The following is an 11,826-nucleotide window of genomic DNA, read 5'->3' as shown; positions in this document are numbered from 1 at the left end:
AGTGGTGGTTTTAACGGAGCAGGCATAAGTGAGGACATGGCGTCGTCATTGCTTGGAAGTGAACGTCAAATAGCATTCTCCATGGCTTTTACCCACTAAATGTTGCTTATTCTTTGACTTGGGTTATGCAGTTGGATTCACGGTGATATTTCTAAATACCCACCAGAGCTACTAAATGAAATCTGGGCATAAGAATGGGTGTGGTGGTGGGCGTCTATAAATCCCAACAACAGGAGCATTGCTACACAATCGAGGCCAGCCTGGGTTACAGGCAAGACTGTCTCAAAAAATTCCCGAAAACATGATAAACTAAAGGGCACTATAAATGCAGATTATCACATTCCATTCCCTAAACTGCCCATTAAGCCTACACAAAAGGCCAAAAGCTAAAGTGCACTTCTGGGAAATGTAGCTCAGAGGGAGTGCGCTTGAGGTCCTAGGTTCAGTCCCCAGGAAGAGAAACAAGGGTTAAAGTGCTCCGTGGGAATGCCTGAGAGAACTAGGAAATCTAAAAGTGTCCCTGTGAAGCTGTCACCTACCTAGTGGAGCATCATCACCATACTTAGTGGCACTTCACAGGTCTAGGGAACATTCCACAACAAACAGGACAGTAAAGCACTACTTTTCTTTCTGAAAAAAAAAAGAAAAAAAAAAAGAAAAAAAAAAGAACTGCTGTGCCCATTCCCAGGGGTACAGACGGGTTCTTGAAAGGCAGGAAGCAAACACCATATGAATGCTTGCTGAACAAACAGAGCAGTGTAGGCAACCTTCCTCACCAACTGGAGCCTGTCCAGAGTTCTTGATTAAAGCTTCCTGCTCAGCTGTGACTCTCCTAAACAATGCAATGACAGTAACCAACTGCCTGTAGCACACATGTACAACACACACACACCCCACATGCTCATAGGCATGCATTTTTTTGAAAATTCTACTGACGGGCTAGAAGGGTGGCTCTGTGGTAAGAGTGTTTGCTTAGCATATATAAGGTCATTTTCCAGCACTGGGGGTGACAGTGGGATAAGAGATCATGAGAAAGAAAAAGACAAAACATCTCTTAAAAGTATGAATTCCTTCTGTACATTGTAGCACATGCCAGTAATCTAAACATTTGGGAGGTAGAGACCTGAAAAAAATCACTAGTTCAAGACCAGCTTGAGGCCAGGAGGCAAAGACAGACAGATCTTTGTAAATTTAAAGGCAGCCTGGTCTACACAGTGAGTTCCAGGATAGCCAGGGCTACATAATGAGACGAGATAGATAGATAGATAGATAGATAGATAGATAGATAGATAGATAGATAGCGCTGACTAGGATATGTGGAATCCTATTTCATAAATTCCAAACAAAATCAATAAACAAAATAAAAAATTGAGTTTCCTAAAGCACGGCATAATTCCAAATTTTTAAGGCCTCTAAAAATAATAACTGTGTTTAATTAGAACTAAAAGTGAGGAAGGAATCTCTAAAGCATTGAAGAAAAATGTTTTAGAGTATGTATGTATGTACGTATGTATGTATGTGTGGCTGGTACCCTTGGAGGCCAGAAGAAAGAATCGGGTCCCCTAGAACGAGAGTTAGGAAGGGCTGTGGGCCACGAAGGGGACGGTAGAAAACTGAACCCAACTGGTAAGAGCAGCCAGTGGTCTTAACTGATGAGCCATCTCTCTAGCCACTAAAAGCATCAGCAGTCTGGAATCAACTTTCCGTTGCCTATCCTAGCCTGACACAATTAAAACCATTCCTAACTCATACCCCAGTGGAGCAGACTTAGCTGCTCCTAGAATCTGGGTGGGATAAATGGTGTAGAACCTGCGGTGAGGTAGACCAGAAGGCTGCCCATATCTGTTCAGCCTTGACTTCCTGTAACCCTGTAGATACTTACTGCAGGTCTGACTGGGAGATCAGTCTGCTGTGTTACACAAAGAACACATACCTATGTCAGGTCAGAGGGGTAACGAAGGGATACTTTGCCACTGTGTGTTAAGTTAAAGTTGCAAAGCTTAGCTGTATAACAGAACTAGAAGTTTTCAGTTGTTTATTCTCATGTCTATAGAGAAAAAGGAAAACAAGCTTTTTCTAGGAAATATCCAACCAAGTAAGATAATTAATTCTCCTCACATGAACATTCAGATCTATCCCACTTCCACTCTGCAGGATCACAGAGATGTAAGCAAGACATGCGCCCAAAGATTTAGAAGGGCTGATGAGATGGCTCTGCAGGTAAAAGGTGATTGTTTCCAAGCCATAGAATTACAGGTACAAGTTCAATCCCCAGAAACCACCTGGTGGATGTATTGGGTTGTCCTCTGACCTCGACACACATACAAGCATGCACACACGCACACATGCATGCATATGCACACGTGTACTATAAACACATAAAATAAATAAATGTACTTTAAAAAAAAGAATATTTTGACATACCGACAACTACTATGAGTGAATCGATTTTAACATTTTAAAATAAGAATTTGCAAATGTGCAATCACATGTAACCCCAAGAATAAATAGAAGTGTGTAAACCAGCAACTCAATAACAGTAATAAAAAAAAATCAATAAAGGGGGTTTGGGGAGCATTGGGCATGGTGGCCCATGCCTTTAATCCCAGTATTTGGGAGGCAGAGATAGGTGGATCTCTGAATTCAAGGCCAGTCGGGCATCTAGAGCAGTTCCAGGACAGCTAGGGATACACTGAGAACCCCTGTCTCAAACAAACAAACAAACAAACAAACAAACAAACAAACAGAATTTATTAAGTTATACACTCAGTTTTACATATGCTCCCTAAATTTTGTTCCCCTATCTTCCTACTCTCTTGTTTCAGAGAATACGAATCAAGTCATGTGTAAGAGGAAGGGATCTGATACGCTCAAACAAAGTACACTCAAAATAAAGATTCGGGCGTCCTTCCTTCTTCAGTGTTCTGAGGATAGCTGACTCCCTGGGGTGGGGGTGGGAGAGCATTTCTGCCATGAAGATCAGAGTGTGAAGACTGATAGAGTGCATCTCAGAAGGAGGCTCCACCTCAGCAATTAAAAAAAATATATCATTTCTGTGGTGTGAGTGAGTGTGTATGTGTGTGCTGTGTGTGTAAAAGTGCCGTGCAGAAGCTCACAGAGACCAGAAGGGGGCATCAGATCCCCAGGGTCTGGAGTTCTCAACAGTTGAGAGCTAACACGGGTGATGAGAACTAACTCCAGTCTTCTACAAGAACAGGAAGTGCTCTTAAACACTGAGCCATCTGTCCTAGGGTTTTGTTTTTTAGAGCAGCTGGGTGTTGTAACTTGTACCTGTAATTCTAGCACTTGGGAGGCACGAGGCAGGAGGAGTGTCACAAGTTTACGGTCAGCTTTATCTACACAGCAGAGACCCTTAACTCAACAAACAAACAAACAAACACAACACCAAAATAAGCAAATATATACAATGAAATGAAATTAGTAACATTCAGAGAAAGCTGCTTCTAAGAAGCTCCAGCGTTCTAAAGGACAAAACACTCTGTTGTATTTTCTCATTTACAAACGAACCAGTTCATCATGTCTCATCCCCTTGCTTACAAACAGGTAGCTCACTGCTGTTACCAACACCCAAGACGCTTCTTAATGAACGCCAGCCCCCACGAACAGTCCAGCATCATCACCTGCTACCTCAGAGCAACTCAGAGCTCGCGTGGCTTCCCACGTGTGGCTCTCCATGCGCATGTTCACACGTGTCCGTCTCCTCGTCTACCTCAGGCCCCTCTGTAACGGACACTGTGAGGACCTGGTGACCTGTGTGTGCCCTCGAGGGTCCCAGCTCAGTGGAGTATGAAGTTGCTTAGGGATGGAATACATATTCACACGGAGAGTCACTCAGTGCCAGAAAAATTAAAGGCTACCATATCCTTACTAATAATATAGATGAGCTATCATTTGCATACGATTTGCATAAATCACAAAGCTTAAAAATAAATAACACCAGGCCATATGCTCAGTTAAAACGAAACAAAAAGTATATAAATATCAATCTAGTGTGTAAAGCTATACCAGCGAGGGTACTAGGAAAAAAATGGTGAGGTTTTTTTTTTTTTTTTTTTAAATGGGCAGTATCACATGAATTTAAAGAAGGGAACTGGGGTAAAAGGAAAAGGTTTTGCTATTATTGCCTGATCATGGCAACGAGAATGAAATGTGGCCTATGCTAGTTTCTGCCAAAGCTAGAGGCATGTGCGGAGCAAACTGCTGGGCCTGCTTAAAGGAGGCTAAGATTCCAGCCCCAACTGCACAGTCACCGCACACTCTCGTGCCTTGGCTTTTCTACCCGTAATGATAAACGCTGGACTGATGGCTAAGGTTCCTTTAATGGACACTTCTGGCGAGTCTTTCTTTGAAAAGTATATCCCAGTCCCTAACCCGTTCCCTTCAACCCTGATAACCACAGTGCACATACTAACGTGTTCATGAATCAGTAACTCTGATCTGTGTGTGTGTGTGGGGGGGCTGTTCAAGTGTTATTATGAGTTATTGAAAAAGCAATATTCTAATTCATACTGTAGAAACGTAGCAGTGAACAGCCAGCACTTTTGCACACCAGCATTCTGGACGGAGTAGCAGTGTCTGATAACTTTACAAGAAGAGACCCAGTGTATCCGTGCTTCACAATGGTGAGGAGTCAGGCCAGAGAACTACATCTGCCCTGCTTAGCAACACTGGACTAAGACAACAACGTTTCTCCTTTTACGACAACCTAGTGGCAGCGTGTTAAGTATGGCTGTTGTGCCAAAAAAAAGCTCAAGAAGTATCGTGTCTTCTTTACGAGCCTCGTGGCACTAAGGGAGAAGAGCTACAGCCGAGGACTCCGGCTCGAACCCTGAAATATCACAGCACTTCTCTCGTCGTTTTATGCTAGCAATGCTCTTGGCAATCTGAATGCTAGGACTCTGAGTCACGGCAACCGACTCTAACATCACCCGACAGAGCGCTAAACAACACAAGGTCTCTCCGTGACATCATGCACTCTTTGGAAGCTATTTCAGTAAATTGGGGGCCTAACCGGAAATAGAAAACACACTTAAGGGTCCATAAAGTTGTAAGATAAGAGAAGTGACAGGTGTAAAAATTAAGCCAACGGTAGGCTAGAGAAGGGTGCAAAGCTTTTCAAATAATATTTTTGCTTGCCTCTAGTTCCGCGACACAGTTTAGATTTGGGCCAACTTTTTAAAGTATTTGTTAAACAGTTCCCCACGTGTGGCATATGTTTCCAGGATACTTCTGACATTGATATGAGAAATTATAAAACATTTAGAAACGAAAATGTTAGTCTCAAAAATAACACTGTTAAGTTCCAAGCTTCTTCTGAATTCGTTAAGATGGAAAAGCATTTGGGAAATAGTGCCTTTCTGCTTTAAAGTGTTCAAATAATGTGCTTAAGAACAGCCTACAACATTGTAACTGTGCGAGGCAAGGTGGAGGGAGACGAGAGGGAATAAAACCAGGTCCTAGCATTGCCTCTGGTGCTACTGTCCTGTGTGTGTGTGTGCTCCCGGTCCTGACTACTCCGTAAGTGAACCGCTCTAACCCTTGAGATGGGAAGAATCATGTCACCCTTCCAACAGGAGGACACCACCACTGCAGTGCTCACCCAGGGAGAAACACACGAAGAAGAACTAGTGTCAACTCTACCAGATGAAGTGTGCACAAGGACTGGTTTGCAACACATTAATTCAGGAACTCAGCCGAGAGGCTCCTACTATATCTAGCTGATCTAAACTTGAGCTCGTGGTAGCACTGCACAAAGCTATGGTAGATGAAAGTGATGGGTAATGCCAACAGAACAATCCCACTGACAACACAAACTCCTCCAAGAATTCTTCCAGGCACTGTGATAGGATACATATCTCCATAGCCAACTGTAGTCATAGAGATAATCACCCACCAGCAGGCAGCGGGGATGCTGGCGAAATCCTTGTTGGATGTTTCCAGGTCCAACCCATGTTCAAGGAGCTGAGAGAGTGCACTAAAGATTGCCATGGCAACACAGATGAAGACAAGTAACATAACCATCTCTCGGTAGCATCGCTTGAGAGTCAAACCCAATGTCTGCAGACCAATGAAGTGCCGGGCAAGCTTAATCACCCAGAAGATCCGCATCATTCGGAGGACCCTCAAGGTGACCCCAGCCCTCTGGAGTTGAGAGTTCTCGCCTGTAAACACTGTCATTAGCACAGAGATGTAATAGGGTGTGATTGCCAGCAAGTCAATGATGTTCAGGGGTCTCTTGACAAACTCACACTTGTTTTTGGAGACGATGAACCGCACGATGCACTCCGCGGTGAACCACCCTATGCAGATAGCTTCAATTATCCTGTCAAGAGAACAAAGGGGAGGATTGATCATTTTATTTTTAAGCATTTTAATAGCTCTTTGGATTCTTCGGATAGTACTACACTGACATATTAATTCAGTCACAGTTCCAGAAAACACGAAGAACAGACAGTGTTAACATCACCAGAGCCACCAGGACGCAACGGGACAATAAGGACTCAAGTTCAGGTGGTAACTGAATTCCAAAAGGGTGTTAAACATTAGCCTATATGAGATACTGTTAAAAATGAGTACCCCCCACCCATTAGCTCTTGGGGGAAAAAAAAACTGTCCTATTTAGTGGTGTGAATTTAGCTCGAGCTGATCTAACCACAAAGTAAGATGTCACATATTCTTTGAGGACAGTGGTTCCCAACCATGAGTTTACAGTGGAGGGTGGGACAGAAGGGATGTGTCCCCACAAGGTGAAACACATCCTATAATGTGACTCTTCTCTACCCTGCAGTAGGCCTGTGTGGGAGGCGCTGTGTTGGGGAAAGCTTTAGAAACTGCATGGATGGATGCCCACTGCAGGGGAGTACCAGGCCCACTTCCCTCAGCCTGGAAAACAGGCTAAGGATGCCTGGGCTGGTCCGAACCATTACTGCCATCTTCCCCAAAGACCACAACTACTTGGTTTGTTACTTTCACAATGACGTTGATGTAGCATATAATTTACTTTCAGATATATTTATTTTTATCTTGAGTGTATGGGTGTTTGCCTGCATGCATGCATGTGCACCACATGTGTGCAGTACCCACATGCTCCTGAAGAGGGCGACAGACCTCCTGGAACTGAAGTTATAGACAGTTATGAGTTGCTATGTGGGTGCTGGGTACCCAGCATGAATCCTCTGGAAGAGCAGCCAGTGCTCTTGGCACCTCACCTGTGCAGTGTAGCTCTACAATACAAACAGTTCCGCACAGAGTCACTATTCCTCATGTGGCTGCCCATGATGAAAATAATATTTGTAGAGCATCCTACAGCTAAGGGGCAGGCTCCTTAGAAGAGGGTGCTACCTGAAGGCTTTGGACACCCTCACATTCACCCTGATCTACACTCTAAGGTTGAAGAAATCCAATCTTAGCATACTGGTTAGGAAGCCTAACTTGGAAGGACAGCTAATCCAGATGTAACTGTAAATCGACTTAAACATCTGTAGTGGCTATTCCTGGCTATCAACTTGACTATATCTGGAATGAACTACAATCCAGAAGTGGAAGGCTCACCAGTGATCCTAATCTAGAGGCTGGGAGAGAGAAGTTTCTGACCTGGATCTTGGTATGGAGATCTTGAGGCACAGTGGCTATGAATTCCAGAAGATTAAGACAGGGAGATCTTTGAGTTCAAGGTCATCTGGGATTAAAGGCGTGGTGGCACACACCTTTAATCTGGGCTACACCTTCTGCTGGAGACCTACATAAGAACACTGGAAGAAGGAAGTCTCTCTCCTTTGCTTGTCATGTGGGACTGAACAACTGCTAGATCCTTGGACTTCCATTCACAGCTGCTACTGACCACTGTTGGGAGTTGGACTACAGACTGTAAGTCATCAACAAATCCCCTTACTATATAGAGACTACCCGTAAGTTCTGTGACTCTAGAGAACCCTGACTAAGACAACATCCTAATTCCAAGTTAAAGTTATCATTGGTATTCCATCCCTCACATAATCAAGGCAGTGGATGGAAGCAGGCAGACAACACTGTAAAAGGAATCACTCTGCCGGGCGTGGTGGCGCACACCTTTAATCCCAGCACTTGGGAGGCAGAGGCAGGCGGATTTCTGAGTTCGAGGTCAGCATGGTCTACAGAGTGAGTTCCAGGACAGTCAGGGCTATACAGAGAAACCCTGTCTCAACACCCCCCCCCCCCGGCAAAAAAAGAAAAGAAAAAAAAAAAGGAATCACTCTAAGACCACTCCTCAGAACCCAAGCTGCCCTGATGCCACTTGAAAATATGTAAATACAACTAACCAGGTTTTTCCTTATTAGGAGGCTTTCCAGGGCCACAAACATCAACTTTAGTAATCTTTACTTTTTTTGAACAAGTATTTATATTCACCTGGTTCAAAATTACAAAGCTGTCCAGGCATGCTGGCACATGACTGTAGTCTCAGTATTTGTGGGGTGGACACAAGAAGAGCGGGAGTTCAGGACTAGCCTCTGCCACATGTAAGTTAAAAACCATACCTCCAAAAACATGGAACTATACCCCCAAATCAAAAGCACAAACCAAAAGACTACAGAGAGAAAAATCTCAGCCAGGAATACTGTTGTGTGCCTGTAGACCCTGCAGCCATGGTAATGTGTGCCTGTAGACCCTGCAGCCATGGTGGTGTGTGCCTGTAGACCCTGCAGCCATAGTGATGTGTACCTGTAGACCCTGCAGCCATGGTGATGTGTGCCTGTAGACCCTGCAGCCATGGTGGTGTGTGCCTGTAGACCCTGCAGACATAGTGATGTGTACCTGTAGACCCTGCAGCCATGGTGGTGTGTGCCTGTAGACTCTGAAGCCATGGTGGTGTGTGCCTATAGACCCTGCAGCCATGGTGATGTGTGCCTATAGACCCTGCAGCCATGGTGATGTGTGCCTGTAGACCCTGCAGACATAGTGATGTATGCCTGTAGACTCTGTGGCCATGGTGGTATGTGCCTGTAGACTCTGCAGCCATGGTGGGTGTATGCCTGTAGACCCTGCGGCCATGGTGATGTATGCCTGTAGACCCTGCAGTGTGGAGGCTGAAGGAGAATCATTATAGCTCACAAGTTAGGGACCAGCCACAGGAAGACTCTTAAAACAGGGGGTCTTAGTCTCATCCTGTTTCCAAGCCACCCATTTACTCTCCCTGGAGGCAAGAAATCAAGTAGTTTCTTACGAATCCTTACAGAGCTATTTTATGTGCAATATAGACAAATAATATTTGTAGTGTGTGTGTCCCCATCATCTCTTGGGGATCATTTCTTTTTGTTCTGTGAATAAAAAGTTTTCTGATGGGGGGATGGGCAAGGCACAGGTATACATGGAGGTGGGTGGGTATTCACATGGGCTGTGTATTCACAGATAATGGGAGGGGTACATTTACATATATTACTCTCTACCTATATTCCCTTGAGACACCATCTCTTGATGAACGTAGAGAAAAGCCTGAGGTACGATCAGCTTGTTACATGTGTGTTGGGGATTTGAACTCAGGTCCCCACACGTTCACAGCAAATGAGCTTACCCACTAACCCAGAGGTTCTCAACCTGTGGGGTCAAGACCCCCTCTCACAGGGGTGACCTATCAGATACCCTACATATCAGATATCTACATGCAATTCATCGCAGTAGCAAAGTTACCAACGGAGCGGTTTTATGGTTGGGGGCCAGCACACCATGAGGAACTGCAATAAAGGGTGGCAGCATCAGGAAGGCTGAGAATGACTGGGCTAAACCATCTCCCCAGCAACTGAGCTTTCTCAATTACTATCAGGTATGATGGCATATGCAGAAAATACATGCTGAGACCTTGCCTCCAAAATAAAAGACAATAAATAAATACATAAGTAAATGAATGGAGGAGAGAAGGTGGGAAGAAAGAGAAGGATGGGCTGGAGGGGGGGCAGGGCACACACGCTTGGGGAAGAGCAATCTGGGCACACTAATGTCAGCAGCTGGGAGGCAGAAGGGTCAGAAGGAGTCTAAGGGCTTCAAACTAAAATATTTTTTTAAAAAGCTTCCTTATTTTTTAAACATGGCTCCACGGAATACCTGAATGTCTGTTTATGACTAGTTCAGACAGTCTCCTTGGACATCAGGCAGTGTCTGATCCCCGGCTCCCAAAACAAGTTCTGTGTCTAGTCAGGCTCTCATGGACTGGCTTTAACCGCACAGTAATCCTGTCACGGCTTCCTTCATCCTGGGATGACAAGTAGAGGCGACTAGGCACAGCTGAGTGTCTCTGCCTCTACGCCAGCTCACGGTTTTGCAAGTATAACTGTAGGTTAAATCCTGGACTTGGGAGACATTTTTGGTAGACCTTGCCCAACTATTCCCACAGTGACTATACTAACCTCTCCTCCCACCAGCAACACGGACAGTGCCCACAGCACCCCAGAGTGAGACAGCATGAGACCCGGAGACTTCTGCCATGCTCACCCAGAAGCCATGGTCTTGTCTGAAAGGATGCAGAGGATATTTTCACGTGCCAACAAGTCTGCTCCGTGACCTATGCCACTCGCTCCAGGTCTTTCATCTACTCGCACACATGACAGAGACACCTCAGGGCACAGAGACTGTCAGATCAAGTCTGCTGACTTCTCAGTCTTGGAAACCTGCCCACGGGCTTTGCCTATAAATCTGTCATAGGCAGACAGCGAGTTCTACGGCCTGTGGTCTAAATACTTCCGGCAGTCTTTTTTCTTTTTGGAGGGGGTGGGGGGAGAGATGACATTTTTGAATGGTTGGAGGGAAAAAAAAAAACAAAACAAAAGAAAAAGAATTGGATTCCATGCCATGTACTAACTCTCTGAGGCTGTAATTTCTGTGGCCATAGTCTCACTGGGACACAGCCGGTCTAGCTTGCATCAGCTCATGCTCCTTGCACGCTACACTGGCCAAGCAGAGTGATCATGACAGAATGAAGATGGCTCTGTAAGGTCCCAGCCTGGGCATCGGGACCTTCACTGTCTCTTCTGGGTTGGGTGACTGTTTTCAGCCCACCACACACTGTCACCAGGACAGTGTAAGTAACCTTATGTTCCTGTGAGGGAGCCAAGCAGATGACCGTCACAGCAGGTGACATTTCTCTTCTGTTGATCTATCTGTTGGACTCACGGACTGTTTGATCGACTGAAGCATCCTTGTCCACACCAGACTAATGGAAGCTGCCGCCGCCAAGGCTTTGGTAAATCTGGGGGCTTAGAAAACTGGGCAGGTTCATAAATCTTGGAAGAGATGAGAATCCCCAAAGTAGAGTTTTCAAAGAGTCTTTTTTAACAAGTATAACATAACATTATGTCTACCTGGTTACAGTCGTTAAATATCCCACAGCTTCCCCATGTTTCTACGCCTCGAGGCTGGGCAGGGTCATGTGACCTGCTCTAACCAGTGGGCAATGAGGACCAGTGGTGTGAATGTCCATTCTTGCCCGCTGTGGTAACCTGAGAGCCAGGCACTCTGATTGGTCAGTGCAGGATGGTGGGACCTCTACCAGCTCCACTCTCTGACTCTCGGTGCACTGCAGAGCACAGGCACTGTCCACCCCACCCAGACCGGACACTGCATGTGATCAATTACTGAACCTTCCCCATGCCGAGCCTCTGGGACCTCAACCTTGCTTGCTATCTGTACTGGCTAGTTGTGTGTCAACTTGACACAGCTGGAGTTATCACAGAGAAAGGAGCTTCAGTTGAGGAAATGCCTCCATGAGATCCAACGGTAAGGCATTTTCTTAATTAGTGATCAAGGGGGAAAGGCCCCTTGTGGGTGGGACCATCTCTG

The 11,826-nt window shown here is 45.3% G+C and overlaps 1 protein-coding gene across 1 annotated transcript in view; it reads right to left on the bottom strand.

The window, feature by feature from the left end:
- Positions 1-5,227: 5,227 nt before the first annotated feature.
- The window catches only part of Kcng3 (potassium voltage-gated channel modifier subfamily G member 3), a 45,766-nt gene continuing 39,167 nt past the window's right edge, over positions 5,228-11,826 (bottom strand). Inside the window, exon 2 of the mRNA XM_021150022.3 lies at positions 5,228-6,343. Within this exon, the coding sequence (XP_021005681.1) occupies positions 5,698-6,343 (646 nt within the window). The 3' untranslated portion in view covers positions 5,228-5,697. The remainder of the gene's footprint in view (positions 6,344-11,826) is intronic.

Source organism: Mus caroli, unplaced genomic scaffold (assembly GCF_978045245.1).
Source record: "Mus caroli unplaced genomic scaffold, Mus_caroli_1 scaffold_18, whole genome shotgun sequence".
Taxonomy (NCBI): domain Eukaryota; kingdom Metazoa; phylum Chordata; class Mammalia; order Rodentia; family Muridae; genus Mus; species Mus caroli.
This window is presented reverse-complemented; position numbering and strand designations above follow the sequence as displayed.